This window comes from Aythya marila (genome assembly GCF_965140915.1).
Source record: "Aythya marila genome assembly, chromosome: 22".
Taxonomy (NCBI): Eukaryota; Metazoa; Chordata; class Aves; order Anseriformes; family Anatidae; genus Aythya; species Aythya marila.
This window is the reverse complement of record NC_139063.1, coordinates 2,106,583-2,126,461: the sequence shown is the minus strand read 5'-3', so window position 1 is coordinate 2,126,461 and position 19,879 is coordinate 2,106,583. Positions and strand designations below refer to the sequence as shown.

Below are 19,879 nucleotides of genomic sequence, written 5' to 3'. Positions count from 1 at the left end.
GCCCTCACGGGTCGCCCCGGTGTCGATTCCGGTTCCGGGAGGTGTGGGCGAGCTTCCGGGTGAGGGGAGGGGAGCGGGCGCCCGCCGCTCCTGAGGCGCCGCCGCCGCCGCCGCCGCCGCCATGGCCGCGGGGCAGGAGGAGGAGGCGGCCCCGGCGCCCCCCGCCCCGCCGCGCTCCGGGCCCCGCCGCCCTCCTGAGGCCGCCGAGGAGCAGCGGAGCTCGCCTCGCCTCGCCGTGAGCCGCTGGTACGTGCCCGGGGCACCGGGAGGTGGGGAGAGAACGAGGGGACCCCCCCCGGTTTGTGGGGACCCCCCTCGGTCCCCTCAGCCCTCGTCCCGTAGCCCCCCGGGGTTGTCCCTCAGAACCCGGGACCCCCGGGACCGCTTCCCTCCCACCCCCTGTGCGCCTCTCGGTGCCCACGTTGGAGCAAAATTCCTCCTAAATTTAGCAAATAACGAGTTTTTCAGTGTTAAGCTTTTCGGGGCTGTGCTGGTGCGCTTTTTTGAGCCTTCGGTGCTGACAGGTTGAGCTCCCGGTGCCTAATAACGCTTTATTTCTCTTAGGAAATAGATATCGGTTATCGCTTGTGAGCTAGATAGTTAATATAAAGAGGTACAAATACATATATAGAATATACTATATAGGTTTCTATATAGATATATAGAGTATTTTAAAGGTGGATTTCTCCATAGCACACATCCCCCAGTGCTGATGTGGGTTTCAGGGACAGGTGAGGCAGCCTTCCTCCCTAAAAAGGCAGAGGAGCTTCGATGCTTTCATTTTTTGTGTCCCACCGAGCAAAATATGAGGCAAATCGGGTCTTTAGCTCGGTGCTGTTGTGCTCTCGTCTCTGTTTGTTGGTGGCTGGCACCAGGCAGCACCGACGTGCAGGCGATGACGGCGCCGAGCAGCTGTGTGGGGTTTATTAAGGTCCCTGTTCCCCCGGTGGGGCTGAGTGGGTTTGCTATCATCCGTGATATTTCTGAACCCAAACGTTCCTAAATGTGTCTCGGGAATCCAGCAGGCTTCACTATTAGATCTTTTGGTGCTCAAAGTGGTGGAGTATGAAAGGGGAAATTGTAGGGGTGATGAGAGGGTGAGCTGCTGCGGTTCCCAACTGGAAATTCAGCTGCTAAAGGTCTTGGTTTAGCCTGGTGACACTGATAAGTACTTAGCAGCAGTTGGACAAAGTCACAGCAATTAAGATTAGATGTTCCTTTTCCTCCACAACTGCTCCATGCTCTTCATTACGTTGACTGGGTCCTCGTGACAATATTCCAGTTGCCAGTAGATGTTTTCTCTTTCTCATATGTTTCTAGAACCCTGTTGCTGCCCGCAAAGGCCATGGAGAAGAGGCTGGGAGCCAAGATCAGCATCAGCGCTCTGTTTCTGTCGCGATATTGCCTGGAAAGACCTGCAAGGGAGCTGAGAAGTCTGCAGCTGTTCTACCTGTGTGCTTGCCTGTGTGCCTTGTGCTCCTCGACAGGTGATTCTTCTGCTCTGTCTGGGGTCGTGTCTCCGTTCTTGATTGTATTGATCCTATCACTTGTTTAAAATATCCTGAGAGGAAGGTGAAATTATTAGCCACTAGACTTTGTAGCAGATTAATAACAAACTTGATAGCTGCTAAATGATCTGTCAAAGTCCTAGGATAACCAAAACTCTGTGGAGAGGTGTGGGGCGTGAGGGGGGGATAATAATTTAATCTAAGCAATACCCAAAAGAGGTTGGAAAGGGAAGAACGCTTTTTTTTTTTTTTTTTTTTTTAGCCCTCTTATATTTAGGACTCCCCCAAACCCAGTGTCAATAGTCTGTATTTGCCTACTGGTGATTATTGTTTGGCTTTTATTTCCTGTTCAAACCCGAGTAACCAACTGACTGCTCAAGTAAATAACCAAATCGGCGGCTTGTATGGCTGCTTTCATGTAATGGCCTGGAAGGGATTTTTTTCTTGTATCTAAAAAAGCTCAGATTCTCTCTTTGCAGAGAGATGGGTTAAGTTTCTGTGAGTATTTTGAAGACACATCTTCACCCAGAGGTGGTAGTTTACCATGTGTGCACGTAGCATTTATCAGATCTTTGTGAAGAAAGCTTGTTCTGTGGCTGTTTTCTTCCATTTGCAGCGAATTAGAGGCTGAAGGCAGTGGTGTCTTCAGTATTTATGAACCCATGTTACAGCTCCTGTTTGCAGGAAAGTTGCTGTGTCTTAATGGCAACAAGAGAGGAAAAGGGGGGTTGTTTTGCTCTGCTTCTTGCATTCCTGGATATGTTCCGTAGGGTGCCACAATGTCTATTGTTTCACTGGGCATTCCTTGACACCTACCAATAGGTTTGATTGACCTAACGAGCTGTGAGATCTTAATCTGCTAATTTAGAACCTGGAAGAACATAGTTGTATTCCTGTTCCTAGTAAAGTGTTCTCAGCACTTTGTGTTTCTTTGCTGTGTCACACAGATTGTGTTTCCTTGTAGACCGGACTTCATACTTAACGTTTCCTGTCTCTAGCGATATCCTAGGAGCTAGAGCTCTGAATCATATGTTGATCTTGCCTGGTGTTCTGGCCGGTGCTGTGGCTTTGAGTGTTTACCTGCTTGGGAGAGTTAAAAAAACATGAAAACTGATGCTTGTATGAAAACAGAAGTGATTATGGATAGAGCATTTCTGTTCTTTTGGCTTTGTGTGTGTCACTTCAGCGGCAGATTTGGTAAACTGAAGAGGAATCGTGTTTGCTTGGAAACTTCTGTGATCGCGTGGCGTTACCTAAGAGGAATTACGTTGACATACTGGGCTACATGTGACAGATTTAAAAAAAAAAAAGTCTGTGCAGTCAAGTCTTTAATCATTAATCTGGTATCGTTAGGGATTAACTGCCTGAGTAAGTCTGTGAACCTGAGCTTATTAATAGAAACTGTTCCTACCCATTTCATTCTCCTGCTCCTCAGCTGTGAGCTGCACCACAGGGACAGGAACTCCATGGATTGAGGACCGTGTTTTTTTAATGATCCTAGAGAAGAAAATGACAGAAATTGTGTCTGGCACAAAGAACTGGAAGGGGCTGAACAGACAGCTTCTGTCTTAATAAACTGAAGTTGGTAACTCTGCCTGTGCTCACAGCTGCCTCCTGTTTGGTACAGACTCACGTCCATTTAGAGCAGGCACTGCAGCCAATTCTGGGGAGATCCCCGTTTGTAAGGCTGCAGAGAGCAGCGTGGGGCTCCCATCACTGCTCTTCGGGCCCTTAGGGTGCTGCTGTAGGACTGCAGGGAGGCAGCGTTTCGTGAAGAGGCTGCGTGAATTTTCCTGGCAGACCAGAGATGAAATGCAAATGTGGCTTGAGGAGCTCTGCTTTCTGCCATCGTGCTTCGGTAAAGTTGTGTGAATCTGCGCTGCTTGCCAAACGCCGTAGGAATTGCACAGCTGAAAATCAGCATGGCTCTGTGAGAAATGCACATCCAGAATGCTGTCACAGCGTATTGCAGGTTGCCTCTTCACTTCTGGTGTTTCTCGGAGTTAACTGAGCTTTAAGCTGTCCGCATACAGCGGTATGGAAACCGTGTTGGCTAATTTCAGATAAACATGTCCTAGGTGGGCATTAGCAGAGCGCTGGAGATGAAATCTGGCCAAAACATAATTCCAATTCTGCGTCTTGACTTCTCAGTTAAAAGAGAAGCAGAATGCTCTCAGCATGGTGGTGGTTTGTCATCTGGGTTCAGTCATGGCTCTGGCATACCTAGGAGATGTTCGTGGGGATTCAGGTTTTAAATTTTAAATGAATAAATACAATTCTTGTGTATGTGGCAGCTCCTCACATGGAGTATCTGGGATCCATTCTCTTAAATGTGCCATGTTCTGTTTGTGCTTAGTTCCGGGCTGACGCTGGAAAGCTCCTGATGAGCTTCATGGGGTTCTGTATTTAGTTAATTTGTGTGGTGTGTGTGAGCCAGAGCTCATACTTGAGGTGGAGGAGCAGGGCTTTTAGGGATGTGGCAAGCATCACATTTCCCTTTTGCACAGGATATATTAGGGACAGTGCTTCACCTTTAACAGGCAGTGATTTATTTTTTTTTTTTTCTAGACCAGCTTGAGTCTTTACAGGTAAGATCCTCTTGAAATCCACAGCACGAGCATTTTCTTTCCATTTGCTACTTCTTTCTCCAAGTCCAGCGTGCATGTGGCGCATATCCACGTGTGCCTTCTGTGTGTACAGCCCCCTCCTTGGACTCTGCCCTCATTCCAGGCCCGTCAGGCTGGTGCCAGGTGCTCGGCCCTGCCTGTGCACGCAGCCTCGTGGCAGGGTGGCTGTCAGTCTGAGCACCTCGCAGCGGAATGAGGTCAGATGCCTGCCCCAGGCAGGCTGCCGTCTGTTTCCCCTCAAAGGATGATGAGGAGTGACAAGGATGGCGCTGATCTGAAAGGTGCTGTTGTCAACGTCTCTTTCTGTTGAACATATGCAATCTCTCACTTACGCGTTGCAGTTGGACGTTTCTCAAGAGAAGAGCTTCCCCACCTTCCTTGCAGCTCTGGGTTCAGACACCTGCAGAGAGCTCTGATCCCCTGTGGCTTGGGCACAGATCTTGAGCGCCTTCTGTTGCAGCTGATGCCAGCTTTCCGGAGCCCCGTCTTTGCTGAGCTGGCCTCACAAATCAGCTATAAATAACGCTTCTGCTTTTTCCTTTCTGATGTCTCAAAAAGAAACTTTCCATGTGGTGCAAGTTCCCATTTTGGGTTAAGATTCTCAGTGTTGCAAGAGATTGCACAAGGGAGGAGTGTGGATATGGCCGGCACCCGTTACTTTAAACAATTGTCTGCTCCCTTCTGGGTGAGAAGGTCACTGTTACTATGGACATTAATGACCAGTAGTAGAAGAGCTCTTATACCTACTGTGGTGTTTGGGTAACTGAATTACAATGAAACGCATCTTCCATCATCCCTGCTTGCTTTCTGTGCCCATTGAGGTTATGCAGGAGATGCTGGGGGTTAGTGCAGGAGGAGGGAGAAAGTCACGGTGCATTTGTATCACCGCCTTTGGGTATTAGCTGTGATTTTAGGGGCAGAGTTCAGTGCCACATCATTGGTATGAGGTAAGTGTCTGTGGCAGGGATTTAAAGTCCTTAAATCAAACGTAACCTAAAATGTCCAGGGTGGAAGACTCTTGCCTGTGTCGCTGTATGCTCAGAGTTTTCCAAGTCTGGTGTTCCAGGAGGTCGATCACTGCTTGTCAGCTCCAGATTTGATCAGAAAAGTATCTCCTTGCTCCACTTCTGTCTGTGCAGTGTCTGGCACTTGGAAAGCTTCCCGCGACCTGAGCCTGCCCTGGTCAGCAGGGGGTCACAGTAGTGTTGGCAGGGGAACCTTGCATGATAAAGCCTGATAAAACACTGCAGCCATCACCAAATTACTTCTGTTTGATGGATAACAACATGGAGATTTGCGTGGCTTTTCTCCTGGGCCTCAACATATTCTATTTTCATGTGTTTGTGACTTGGAAGCGCCAGGAGAAGTGGGATGAGAATTCTTTTCAGTGGAGACAGACAGATGGATCAGCAGCCTGACTTACATGCCCGTTAGTTTTAGTCCTACTGTAGTGAACGTGAGTATAATTCAACATAAATTCTGTATTCATTCAGAGTTACAAACAGAATAATGTGTTACTGAACTCTGCTTTAAATGCTGTCAAGAAATGTCTATCAGGGTATTGTAATTTAAATCCAGGCTTCTTGTTTATAACAGAAAAAGGTTTTTCCCATTTGTGTTGTGTTCAAGAGCTCCCTTCCTGACAGGGAGCCAGATCTGGAGCACAGTGTCCAGCTGCACAACTCAGAGTCCAGTGACATAGTTTGTAAAGTAATCTTCTAGTGACCTATTATCCCTTGGATGCTGAACACAGCACAGTGCAGCAGTCCCAGAGGTCATTAGTCTATTTTTAGGGAGCCCTTAATCTGTAGAGCTCTGAATTTTGGAAGCCTTTAATCCATTGATCCCTGCAAGCACTCCAGTTTTTCATGCTAAAAAGAAAAATCCGTATGCAAAGCAGTTGCTGCTTTACCCCTGATCTGAGGTCTGGAGTAACTTGACTCTGAAATGACGTCAAATGGCTCATGGTTTGTTTGACAGAAGACGTGCAGATAGCAGATTAATGTCTAAAACCTGATGCAAAGACACTTAAGGCCAGGGCTGGATTCCAGGAAGCCCTTGTCGAGCTGCTCTGTACCCTGTCTCCCACATTACTTCTGTACTCTGAATTCATCTTGGCAATAGCAATGAGGTTTTATTGTCCACTGCTTTGAAAAACTGAGAATTGTCTTTTGTCTTCCCTTTCCCAGATGCAAACTGGACCAGATCTAAGTGTGAACCAGGGACGATCCTGCTCGGTGGACATTTGAGATCGTGGGAGGATCATCACTTAGAGCTTCTGGAAGGATTTCACACTGTACAGTCCTGTCAGACTGCTTGCTGCCAGCGCCCCACCTGTGATGCCTTTTGGTTCTTGGAAAATATGTGCATCCAGGTGAACTGCACTCTGCCTGCCATGTGTCAGGCGAACAGGACTGGCTCTCCTGATTCCATTTTGGTGTTTTTAAAGAAATCCAAAAGCACAGAGCACTTAAAGCTTCAGACAGGAAGCGAGGCAAAGACCTGGCTTCACAGGTGGTTGGACTGGGGCATCCCTGTCCAAGGGAAAAAAAGACTGCGGAGGTCCTTCCAGAAATGGAGCCTGGCAAATAACAGGGAGGAACTCCTGCAAGGGGATGCAGCAGCAAGCCCCAGTGGTGAGGCTGCAGCCAGAGCATCACCCAGCAGATCTAGAAACAGCCGAAGTGAAACGGAGCGCTTGAAGGATCAAGTGCTGAGGTACTTAGTGGAGGACAGGCCTGGTCCTGAAACCCATCCGAATCAAAAGAAAGACTCGCTGAAACATGGGCAGGATCCAGACGATGAGAAAACCAAAAGCCCGTTCCCTCCTAAAAGCAATGTTGTGAATGGATCGAGTGATGCAGACAGTGTTGGCTTGCCGCAGGTAAGGGGGAGTTCTGGGATGACTGTCACCCTCCAGCTCTTGCTTTGTGCAGACTTGGACTGGAAACTTTCTAAGTGATAGGATAACTTTTTGGAGGTCTGTTCTCAACCTTCTGGCCTTCTGTCAACAGAGCAAGGGCAGGTGGGTTTTGTTTTGTCGGGGGTGGGTTTATTTTCCCACTTCCTATGTAGGAAAAACTGTCGTTGAGAAGATGAGGAGAGATGGAAGTCCTGATAGGGCTTATTTATCCATTGTGTAATCTCAGAGCGTACACAAGAGATGAGGTGCAAAGGTGAGATGTGATAGGATGCCAATGGGAAGCGCTTGTGAGTTGAAGACTTACCTATAAAAGTACCTCTTTAGATCCACAGAAGTCATAAACTGTTTTCTTGGGTAAACTGTTTTCTTTCGAGTGCTGGATTGAGGCAGTTAAGTACGTTATTTATAGACATGCGTTGGGTTTCCCGTGTCAGCCTGCTTGCTTGAGTTGGCGTCTTATTTTTTCCTTCTGTTTTTGAAGACAGTTTCAGTTTCTCAAATCCACAAAAGCTTACATTGGCACTGGTTGAATGAAGCCAGTTTAGTGCCTATTCCAAGCATATACGATGTTAATCTAGTAAATCCAGATGTTACTCTCAAGAGGAAGCACGTTTTAATAGTTAAAAGATATTTGTATGCTCAAATCTGCAAATTGTTTTTTGAACATCATACAGAAAAAGCCCAGACCGATGATGGTGAAACAGGAAGAATCCTGCTCCATGAAACTGTTTGTAAATCCTTGAAGCCTGCTGCCTTTTCCTGTTGTTACACTCTTGTTCTGCACACTTGACAGAATTTATTTCTCTCCCTTGTATGCAAATCTTGGTTCCAGGTACGGCTGTGACTGGTGTGAGCCACTACCCTGCAGAGCAGGATGTGGAGAGCAGCCAAAGGACACCGCTGAGAGCTCCAGGGCAGCCCGGGTGGCGTGTGAAATCATGCACTAATACTTTACAAATGTTTGATTTTCCAGAACCTCGCAGCGTTTGGGGCTGCCATAACATCTCGGCTTTCTCTCTCCCCTGCAGTACTGCAGCATTTCTACCCTGCCTGTTCTTTCTTCCTCCTAATATTTGCGATTTCCTCGGTGACCCCATTCTCTCACATACGTAATGCCTGGTGAGGCTTCTTGACAGCCAGCCTGAAGTGTTTTCTTTTGCTCTTGGGTAATAGTTGCTGTCTCCCTACTTGTTCAAGTTTGTTCATGTTATTGCAGTTTGCCTTCTCAGTAAGCTGGCTGCAAATATTACATTTCATGCATTAATCAGCTGCTGAATAGTTCCAAGTATCCAAGGTTTCCCATCCTTAGGAAGTGCTCTCCTTGGTCATCATGGTGCACCTCTGGATGTGTGCAGGGGGAGGGGGTTTTCTTACAGTCTCAATAAAAACTTCCTACTGAAAAGTATTGGCTGTGATGAAATCAGTGGCAATCACACTTCTGAGGTTTAGGATAGAGTTCTCAAGGAGGAGAAAGAATTAAAAAATAAAAATCCACCTTACCAGGAGTATCGAGTTGAAGCTAATCCTACCCAGCCCTGGGCTAATTCCTCGATTATCGAACCATCCAACTTTCACAGGCGAAATGTAAGTCAAGCTATGCAGCTGTCCTTGCATTTCTGGTGTGAGAGCAGTTTAATTTAGGCCAAGGATGTAACATTTGAGGTTGTGTACTTGGGACCTGGCCAGCCTGTGCAGGAGGGAGATGCTAAAGCAGGGAGTCCTCCAACTTGGGTTGGTTATAGGCCAAAATAAGTGAAGTTACAGTTACATGCATACTAAAATCAATAAAATTTCATCTGGGCTAGATTTGGTCAAGCACTACACAGCTTCAGCAGGTGGATGCAGGGTATTTAATACTGTTTGTAACAAAGGTTTGGCAGGTAGGCTGGAAGGTGAGGAGAATGCTGGATCATTACTGCATGCCAGAGCATCAGACATTTGAAGTAGGAGAGGACAGGTGAGGTCAAAGTGGCTCAACTCCTCTCTAAAAGGCAACAAAGAAAGCAATGTGCATGTTTTCTCCCTCTGTTACAAACATTGAATGCATGGCAAGTAAATCTTTTCCTTTTCTCCAAGAGACACAGGGAAAACTTGAGTGACTTTTTTAGCACAACGTTGCCTCACTGAGTTTTAATTTTCCTCTTGGAGTTCTGAGGGCTCCGTAGCCACCTGCAATGCCACTTGCTAATGTGCAGCAAGCATGAATTTGTGGGCTTACTGCTCTAATGTCCCAGGATAAACTGCAATGCACCCTGCTCATCTCTCCTTCTCTACGGAAGAGAAATGTGTGCTTTTCCATTACTGGGTGACGTTTGCCAAGCACTGAAGTCTTCTGCCCTGTTGCAGAAATACTTGCCAGTTAAAAAACCTAGCGAGGAATATAATAAAACCTAGCAATGCATTTAATGGCCACTCAGGAGAAGCGTGTAAGTGCAGCGCTGCTGATGAGAAGGGCTCCTGCAGCACTGCAGCAGTCCTGCAGGCAGACTGTAGGAAAAGGCTGCAGCCTTTACAGTGGAGTTGTTAGAGCAGAGCCAGAGAGCTCACTGCTGCGTTCACAACTTGGGCTGTTCCTGGCCCTAGCAAGTCTTGTCTACTCTGTGAGGAAGGAGGAAAGGTCTCTCTTCACACCCAGCACCAGTTCTGTGATGCTTTGTGAGGTTACTAAAAATTTTGAGGGTCTCTGCAGACACTACACCTGGTGCAAACAATGGAAGATGCAACATGAGCTGCAGAGAACCTATTCTGTAAATTCAGACAAGACTCACCAGGGAAAGACCCATTTTAAATTAATCAGTGGAATAAAATTCCTGAATGTGGGTGTTTCTCTTTCAAGTAACCTCGGTTCAGTGCAGATTCTGATGCACGTAGCCTGCTTTATTTGAAATTTGCAGACCCTCAGAGAGGGGGAGAGGTCGCTTGTCCCAGGACAAAGGCAGTTAGGGGTTGGAATAAATGCCTGACACATGTTTTCTCAGGCCAGTATGTCACTTCTCTCTATTTGGTAAGCTAATAAGATAGGACAGCTGGCAAACTTCTCGTCTCCCCCTCATTTATCCCCAAGAATGAAGTCTTCTGTTCTTTGCTTTAAAGAATTCGGGTTTATGGAGTAAAGATAAGGAATGCCTCAGCTTGCAAGCATTAGAGGCATTTGGGACTGCTACATTGCTCCAGGCAAAGCTTATCTAACTCGAGCTGTCCGCAGACATTTGGCGGCCTATTCATCCCGAAGACTTCTGGGAGGAAGAGGATCTCTCTTAACTGTAGAGTATTTTAGGCATTAAAAAGTGAGGTGAGGAAGCATCCAGCTCACTGGAAATATTATTGAACAAAGTGGAGCTGCAGCTGCTGTGCAGAGCAGGAGGATGCTGGTCTCCCTGCCTTGGTTGGGAGAGCTGTTGTTGCACCCGCGTGGGTTGGTTCTTAGCAAGCAAAAAGTGGTTCCCTGTTGTGGTCTGCAGCCACGGAGACTTTCTGCTTCCGTGCCTTTCCTGAGCAGTCTGTCTCAAGTGTCTTTGAGCTCGTGCCTGGCTGTTCAGCTCTTGTCATGCTGGCATTTCTGACTATTTCACTCTAATACTTGGCAGAAATGTGTCAGCATCTCCAGTTGCTAAAGCTGGGGGTTGCTGTAAGATGGTGCTGGCTGGGACACCTACCAGTCCCAGGGCTGCTGCATCAGACTTTGCTGCATCTCTGTTCCAAACAACCTGCTGTTCCAGGACGTGCAGGATGGCTTTGCTTTTACAACTGGCATTTAATGGTTAGAAGCCCAGCCCAACGGTAACAGATTGTTTCCCACCGTGGTCTAAAACATTTTTACAGTCCCCGTTTCCTGGACTGGATGCCAGTAGCATGGCACAGTGTGCAAACTTGAGAATTTTTCCTTCAATATGAGCTTTTAATCAGTTCCTGTGGTGGGCAATCCAGTTCCAAAACGCTTCCCAAGTCAAAAATGGTAAGTTGTTTCATTTTAAATATTTAGCAGATGTTCCCAAAATAGATTAGCTCAAGAAAACATGCTACACGCATGCACTTTATGGTAAAAGGTGAATTGTTGAGAGTACTGCCTGGCAGACTACGAAATGGGATAGGGCTAGGTACCGCAGAAGGAATTTTGTGATCAAGGAAAGGAAATTGTTCCTGCCACTTTGATTATTTTCAATAAAGTGGTTCATCCTCTATGGATGTGAGCAACTTTTCTGCCCGTAAGCTCAGCTCCCTGCCCCAAAAGCATCTCCTCTGGCATGCACTGAGGGAGTTGTTTGTGTCAGGTCACTTTGCTTTGAAGAATGGCTCTGAAATAAACTTCATCTTGCTGAAAAGAATTGGTTATTAAATAAAAATGCCACTGCAGTCCTCCTCCTTCCTGCTTGCCAACTACACATTTTTAGAAAAAGGAGTACGTGGCCTAGGTAACATTTTAGAAGTGGAAGCAGTGAAACTTCCCTCTTAGGGGGAAAACAAACCAGGGCCTTTTCAGCTTTCTGCAGACTGAAGAAGTGCAACTTCTGGTGGAGTCCAGTGTACAGCGTGACCCAAAGGAGTTTGGGTCCAGTGTGAAACAAACACAGTCAAACAAAACCGACAGTCAGAGCTCAATCAAACTAACACTGCTCTTTTCTTTCCAGACCCACACAGGAACACCCGCACCAGAGCTGTCAGTGTTGACTACTTTCTCCAGTCCCGTAGCACTGAGCTTGACAGCTACTGGAAAGACCGAGAAGCCTGAGCAGCCAGATGATGCTTTCATCCATCCCCACTCCTCAGATACGCTGCCCACCATCAGCCCTGTGCAGGGGAAAAGCACAACGAAGCTGCAGACTGCTACTTCTGTGCCAAGCGATGTTCCCACAAACACGAGTGCTTCTACGGTCCAGACCAACACTGCTGCATCACCCAGTACTACTGCCACTACCCCAGGTGAAAACACGCAGTGCTGCTGCAGAGGTCGTCTGGTTAGGTTTCGTTAAGCCATCACAGCACTGAAAAACACAAATTAGTTTCAAAAATGATGCTTGAAAGAGTGCTGAGCTGTGTGTCAGCACTTGGGGTGCTTGGTCCCTGTTAACTAACGAGGTCCTGGAATGGGACTTCGGCATCACAAATCTGCACGTGACCCTTGGGTCTGTTTCCAAGAACAGCTTGGAAGTAACTGATATCTTCGTTCCCAAAGTGCAAGTTGAGATGGGGTGCAAGGCACAGCCATGTGAAGCATTCTTTCAGCAGTCACGACACGTTGCTCTCTCTCGAGTTCAGTGATAGAGATGGGGTGTATCTGATTCTCTTCTCTTCCATCCCTGACATGTCAATGCACAGTTCAGCCACAGAGCAGCGTACTTGGCCGTTAGCCCACGTGTTGCTTTGCAGCAAAATGACATTTGTGTTCACACTGGTATTTCTTAAAGCAAACATTTGAGAATGTATAAAAACAAAAATGCACTTTGGACAGTTCTGTTAACCCGCCGAGGCCATTAGCTCATCCTATAAGGATGTGGGCTTACATCGAATGATGTTTACTGGTCGTGTGATAGCTCAGAATTCAGTTAATCCAGTTTGCTGAATTTCTTTTGAATTTAGGGTTTCTTTTCCCTTACAAGGGAACGAATGGAAAGTATAAAGGAAATGTTGCATCCAAAGACATTTTTGGCAGGAAGCTGATTGGATGCCTGTGCTAGCAAGTTAGTATTCTTTTTAAGGACTTACCCCAGCTAAAACTGGGAAACTTATTTTAAACAGCTTCAGTGGCTTGCGTTGGAAATGTAATGTAGCCAGGGCCTCCTTGTTTTGCTAAATAATGCAGAGAAGATGATGTGAAGGGTATTTTTTTCTAAGAGGAGTTTTGGGGTTTTGTCTGTTTGTTTGTTTTGTTTTGTTTTCTACTGAGGTCACATTTCTTTTTGCCTTGGAATTCTTTGCAGCTGAAAGACTGCTGGAGTTATAAAATCCCAGGAGATGGAGTAATTGAGAAGGGGGGAAAAAGGACCTGAAAAAATTGTTTTCTTTTAGTTAACTGGTTAATTCCAATAGCTATTAAATGGAAAAAAGGCTGAATGTTTACTGACATTTTCCCTGTCTATCTTTACTTGGATTTTTGATGCATATCTCTGAAACATTGTCTTTGATGGGGTCAGACTAGGAAATAGCAAACTTGTAATTCTTGTTTTCTGTGCATATTCCCAGGCCCAATAATAAAAAAGACAAAAATAAATGGGAAGGGGTGGAGGCTGAGAGGTACTCTTAAGAAATGCAGTGAACTTTCTGATCATTTTAATGCTAACAAGCAGAAAAAAAATCAGCAGCCATAATTTTCTGGTCTTTCCCTAGTAGTCTTTAAAAACAAGCTACCTGTTAATTTATTTGAAATAGGATTGCAGGAAAAGTCTTGAGAAACGCTACAGGCCTTTCCTATTTGGATAAGAAGTAGCTGAAAACAAAATGTAAATAAAAGGAAAAGGTTTGTGTTTTGAGTTCCCACACGCAGTGTGGTAGCTATGCAGATTTTAGAAAATCTCTGAGCCCCCAGGCAGTTTTTCAACTAAGAAATGCCTTGGATTCTTCGTATATTTGTAAAGAACTGAAATTGCAGTTTGGTAAATAGCAGTGTTTGTCTTGCTCTGCCATGAGACTGCAGCTGGGTTCTCTGCCAAAAACCTGTCAGCTGAAACCCTTCCCGTCCTGCTGGACCTGGCTGAATAGAGGCCCCTGTGCAGGGCCCAGGGGTCACGTTTCAGCTCTTTAAAAAAGGAGCAGGAGCTGCACAGTGTCTGTGAAGAGCTGGAGGTGACTGAGTAATTTTGGGTTTGCCTCGTAAGTGTAAAACCCCATTAGTGCTTGTGCTTTAACAATGAGGCTGAAACCTGAAGCAGGAGCTATACTGAGTGATGGGGATGTTTACAAAATACAGCCAGTTGTGGCTGATTTTTATTTCACAGACTGTGAAGCCAGAGTGTGTGTTTTTAAGTACGTACCTAATTTTTCTGTTCCTCTTTTAATTCTGTGTTTCTCCCTCTCAGTTGTGAAGGAGCTGGTGGTTTCTGCTGGAGACAGCGTTGAAGTGACCCTGCCAGAGAACGAAGTTCAGCTGAATGCGTTTGTGCTTCCTGAACCACCACCTCGTAAGGCTTCCCTGGGAATTCTGCTAAGGGCTTGTGATGCTGAAATGACAAACAGGCGTTATGTAAAGCATTGAATAAGGGCAGTCTTGAAAACATCTTTTGTCAGAGAAGAGTTTCCTGTAAAATTTTTTCCTCTCGTGCTATTGCCTCTCACAGAAAATAGAAAGAGACTAAAAGCATAGAAAATTCCACAAAATCATTGGGTTAGGTTTGGGAGGCAGCATATTCTCAGTGACACGTGAAGAAGCAGCTCTTCAGCACGTATTAGTGATATTTGCTGGTACATGACAACCTCTCTTAGCACGTATTCTCTCATTTGGTGGATTTAAATCTGACTCAGTGGGCTCGACAAACTGAAGGATATTTTCCTATGCGCTTTCCATATCATCATACAAATTATTCATGGGTATTTGTGAAGTTCATCTTTATAGCTCTGTCCACAATAGCAGTGTGAGACTGTAAAGGGGAGGCGAGCAAGTTACGTGTTGCACAGCAACAGGGGTAGATGAGATGTATTCCTGTTCAAAAACCAGCATTATGTTGTGCCTGCAGGATTTGAGGGCACAATAAGGCTTTTCTCTCTTATCATTCTGGAGCTGTGATTGTTCCAAACCTCTTTAATGCCTTAGAGGCAGAATGATGGGTTTTGGCTCCTGAGTAAATGTGTTTAGAAGCACAGATTGTTTCTTTTCCTGGGTATATTCCCAAAACCTACAGTCCAAACTCCAAGCTGTCTCATTTCTCTGTCGTGCAGCAGAATGAGCCTTGTAAATGTTTAATACCTTTGCTTTTTTTCAGCATGGCAGAAAGGCAGCCTTTTAAAAACTAACTTCTGGATTCTTATTTTTATTTTTTTTTAAGGAACCACTTATTCCTATGAGTGGGAACTGATTACTCATCCGAAAGACTACAGTGGAGAAATGGAAGGGAAGCACTCCCAGACCCTGAAGTTATCTAAGGTAAAGCTTATTTTGCTGCTCAGTATCCTATTGTACGGAATGCCTAATGGAGAAGACGGGGACCCTGGTAGTCAGGAAAGACTTGTTTGTGATTTCAGGATGAATAGGGAATTGCGTGATGGGCAGGCAGCCAACACTTGACTACAAGCTCTTCTAAGTCTCTTATAAAAAAAGAGATTGCTCTAGCATGAGGGAAAGAAAGAAATTGATTTCAGGATCTAAAGGTTGCCTACAAGCAGTGTGTCAAACTGTAAAAATGGCACAATTTAACATTAACAAAGGATTGTGAATATTTCTACTGCTGAAACAATGTAGTGGTCTGTTTAGGTCAGAAACCTTGTACTACCCTCTGAAAAATGATTTGCTGGCTCCATTAGCTTAGAGCGATGGAAGACCTCATACCTGGCTGCTGCTTTTAGCTCTAACAGAGTGAAAGGATCGTTAGTTTCTGCACACGGGTTTTCTTTACAAGGGAATGACTTTAATTATTGCATGAATGTACAGTTCTGATTTTATGAGACATTCCTTTAAGCGTCATGGATTCTACTGCACTCATAAAAAAAATCTGCAGGCTTTAATTGTGATACTATGCAGAGAAAAGCCCTTCAAAAGGAGCACGTCTGTTTCTGTCAGGGTTTCAGCCTTCTGGATACCATAATTGTTGTCCAGCACCCAGTCCTTCTCCATCTCATTCAACAGTGAATGATGAAGGGGTGACTGCCTCACTCACATCACCTAGAAGAAAGAGAAAAAATACTTTCCTTTGTAAAGACACACAAGAAGAGAATTACTTTTCTTACGTGCAGGCTTTTTTTATCTCAAATGCAATCTGCTAGTGTGAATTCCTGTGCCCAGACAACCTGAACTAATCTCTTAGAGCTCTTCTGTTTGCCTGTTGTTGCTAGAAAGTCAGGCTTGACTGACAACCCTGTCACCTGTGGCAAGAAGAAATATTACTCTTTGGTTGCTGCGTAGTCATTGTAAACTAAAATACATGTAATAACACCTGGGCTTGGAAGCCATCCTTTGCCTTGTGTGCCTAGATTGGAGCAGAATTGCCTGTTCCATGCTGCTAATACAGTGCTGTGCCAAAGCTTGCTAACTTGACCTTTCAGTATCTCGAATCAAGGTGCTACCATCTTGAAGGTTAATCGTTGTGTTTACTTTTCAGCTTACTGTTGGTCTGTACGAATTCAAAGTTGTCGTTGATGGCGAAAATGCACATGGAGAAGGTTATGTGAACGTGACAGTGAATCCAAGTGAGTTCAGTGGGGTTGTATCTTTCTTTAACTTCATCTGTCTCTGTTTTGCTTATTTGACTAGACCCTAGTTTAACATCATGAAAATTCATTGTGCAGTGAACTCAGTATATACGTATGTGTGTTAAGTCATTTCCTGAAATGTGAAGCCATGCTAATACACGTAGCTATTTGCTATACAGCACCCAGGCCAAACACTCCATGCAAGAGCTGGAATACTGATACAAAAGCATGTAAATGCCTCATGCTGGAAGACCACTGCAGCAACAGAAACTAGCTGTAACCGGGTAAAAAGCTTATAGCAGCAGGAGCAGAAAATGAAAGGAAGCCAGAGCTTTGAAGCTCTTTTGGAGGTTCTTTTTTTCCCTGTCCAGTAAAGAATATCATTCCCAACCACAGGCAGGTTGAGTCAAATCTCATTCCTCACTATTTTTAAAAGCATAGTTTGCAGATGAGCTGGTATAAATACAGTAGCTTATGCGTTCACTAGCTCTTACTTTTTAGATGGGCTGCGTAAAGAGGGAACCACATGTTCCGTATCTCCTTTTATGCAAAAGAACTTTATTTTGCACACTTCAGCAAGACTTCTTCCAGAACTTTTGTGGGCAAGGAATTGCTCTTGCACTCCCTAAATGAGCAAGTGTGTGTGGCTGCTCTTTGGATGCTGTTGCTGATCATTTCCTTATAAGCAGTGAATCTGCAGCTGGCAGCATGCATCAAAATCATTCATTTTTCAGAGCAGCAGCCAAACTTTGGCAAGAAGCTGTAGGTGCTGCTCTGTTAGAATAGTCTGTGCTTGAATGCTTGTCTCGGAACAGGAGGACAGATGCACTGCGGCCATTTCCAGAGTACTAGCCTGGTAGCAGTTCACCTTCCTTTTTAAAAACCCTTCTGCTAGCACTGTTTCCCTTCACTGGTTCATAACTTGCTGGCAGCAAGAATCGTTATGTTGGTGATTATGCAGTTCTCCGCAGTCAGTCTGATCAGTGGCTGTCTCGAAGCTGCATATAGCACATCAACTGCACACTTGGACTCCCTTCCTGGACTTGCTGAGCTGTCACTTAAATGACTGCAGGGACTGAAGGGGTAGATAGAGCTGGGAAGGGAGAAGGTGATGTGCAACATGTATTCTGCTGCCACTCCTAGTGCCCAAAGGCAAAGCAGTTTTGTAGAGTTCCTTAGTCAGGGTTTTTTATCGTGGTCTGCCTGTAGATGTCATTGTAACAGCTTGGTTGTTGTTGTTGCAGAGCCTCGGGTGAATCGGCCTCCAGTTGCCATTGTCTCTCCACAGTTCCAGGAAATTTCATTGCCAACCATTTCAACTGTTATTGATGGCAGCCGTGAGTACCTGCTGTTTTAAATGCCTTAGTCTAGCAAGCCTGGTTTCTTTGTGTGTGGTTCTAGGCTGGCCCTTTGGGTAAAGTTTAGTGAAAAGAATCAGCTTCTCCTGCCAGGAGAGGGGAATGCACACACCAGCACTGCTCCGTGTTTCCTCTTGAAGGGACTCTGAGTGAATCTCTTAGAAAAGGAAAGCTCTAGAGATTACTGCTTAGAATTGAATTTAAAACAAACAAACAAACCTTCTTGTGTTAAGCTTCAAACGTATTGGTTAGCTATCACACGTTCAGGAATCTCTTTAAATATATTCAGGTTTTCTTGTCCATCACTGGTACTATTTTGTTAGTGGTTTTTGTTTACTTCTTCCCCCAACACACACACAAACCTGGGATTAAGAATGTTCAAGTGTACCTGTGAAACAGGGCAGAGGAGAATATACTGTTTGGGTATCTGAGTGTAAGAGAGACCATGGGGATTGTACCAGAACTGCCTTTGTCCGCTAAGCCCATCACCAAAGCTGGGAACTGAACATCTGGATTTTGTGAAGCATTATTTTCCAACTCTTTATATGTCCATTTTCTTTCCTAATTGAAACAGAAAGCACTGATGATGATAAAATTGTCAGTTACCACTGGGAAGAACTGAAGGGTCCTTTGCGGGAGGAAAAGGTTTCTAGCGATACTGCCATACTGACACTGACAAACCTGGTACCTGGGAATTACACGTTCAGGTAGGTTTTACCTGGACCTGTTGGCCAGCTCTCATCCCTTAAGAATAAAAGAATAAAATGTACAAGATCCCTGAAGTGTTAACCTGGTTTCCAAAAAAAAAAAAGAAGACTATCCTGTCCTTAAGTGTCTTAAGTTTCTATCTCTTTTGCATTTCATTAAATTCCAGCCAGTGTTTTGTGTTCTGTTCTGATAATTATGACTCTTCACTGCTTTCATGATTTATTTTTTCTCCTCAGTCTAACAGTAGTGGACTCAGATGGTGCCAGCAACTCTACCACTGCCAACCTGACTGTGAACAAAGCAGTGGATTATCCTCCGGTGGCGAATGCAGGCCCAAACCAAGTGATCACCCTGCCTCAGAATTCCATCACCCTCTATGGGAATCAGAGCACCGATGATCACAGCATTGTCAGCTACGAGTGGCTGCTCAGCCCTAACAGCAAAGGGAAGGTGATGGAGATGCAGGTCAGTGCAGATTTCATGTGCTCATCCTGGATTACTCATTGGCTGTTTTTTTTTTAATAACCAACCCATTTTAAGTGGCTGTTATCAAATATTTCTTAGAATCCTACAGAGCACGCACATGATGGTTAAATAAACACTTAAAACCACGTGAAGGTGGTATTGGCTGATGGCTGAGCCGGTAGCAGCACCAGTCTAGTCACGTGTTTTTGACGGCATCCTATTTCCTTTCTTGAGCAATGCAGTTTCAAATACTTCTTGAGAATACTTCATGGCATTTAGACTCACAGAATAACCCTTCGTGCCAAGTCATGGGCAAACACAGTGAAATGAACCTTTTGAATTCAACTTTGGAGTATCAACTTTGCTGATACTAACCAGCCACTCCTCAGTCCCAAACAGTACAAAGCAGGAACTTGTTTCCATATCATCATTTTGATCATTATGAAGGTCACATTTATGGAATAAGGAAGTCCACTAATTAGGTTCACAAAATCAGTGGTTTGACCAGTGTTCCATAGGGTGTTGCTTGGGTTGCTAACTATTGAATCTCACAGGTTCTGTATAGCTGTGTGGCATTACTGTTGTTTTGTTCCACAAGAGTGTCCTTGATGCTGTGCATAAATTTGTATGTGAGTGTCACACATGCTTAAGTGGCCCAGACTTCTGGTCCCACAGCAGGGGTTAATAATAAGCCCCTAGAATCTGCTGATAATGGTTGTTTTAAAAATATTCTTCAGATCTGTAATGATTGGTGTAAGGAATCTTCTCAGTACGTTACCGTGTTTTCTCACAGGGGGTGAGGACACCAGTCTTACAGCTCTCTGCAATGCAAGAAGGTGATTACACTTACCAGCTAATAGTGACTGATTCTGCTGGGCACCAGTCCACTGCAGAGGTCACTGTGATAGTCCAGCCAGGTAAGCTGCCCTTCGCTGTTTTTGCCACTTCAATTCC

The 19,879-nt window shown here is 45.1% G+C and overlaps 1 protein-coding gene across 1 annotated transcript in view; it reads left to right on the top strand.

Moving 5' to 3' along the window:
- Positions 1-4: 4 nt before the first annotated feature.
- KIAA0319L (KIAA0319 like) overlaps positions 5-19,879 on the top strand; it is a 32,309-nt gene continuing 12,434 nt past the window's right edge. The window contains exons 1-11 of the mRNA XM_082777779.1: positions 5-246; positions 1,321-1,487; positions 6,325-7,019; positions 11,687-11,978; positions 14,072-14,173; positions 15,035-15,132; positions 16,304-16,391; positions 17,639-17,731; positions 18,327-18,459; positions 18,697-18,925; positions 19,719-19,842. Of these exons, the coding sequence (XP_082633905.1) occupies positions 1,346-1,487; positions 6,325-7,019; positions 11,687-11,978; positions 14,072-14,173; positions 15,035-15,132; positions 16,304-16,391; positions 17,639-17,731; positions 18,327-18,459; positions 18,697-18,925; positions 19,719-19,842 (1,996 nt within the window). The 5' untranslated portion in view covers positions 5-246; positions 1,321-1,345. The remainder of the gene's footprint in view (positions 247-1,320; positions 1,488-6,324; positions 7,020-11,686; positions 11,979-14,071; positions 14,174-15,034; positions 15,133-16,303; positions 16,392-17,638; positions 17,732-18,326; positions 18,460-18,696; positions 18,926-19,718; positions 19,843-19,879) is intronic.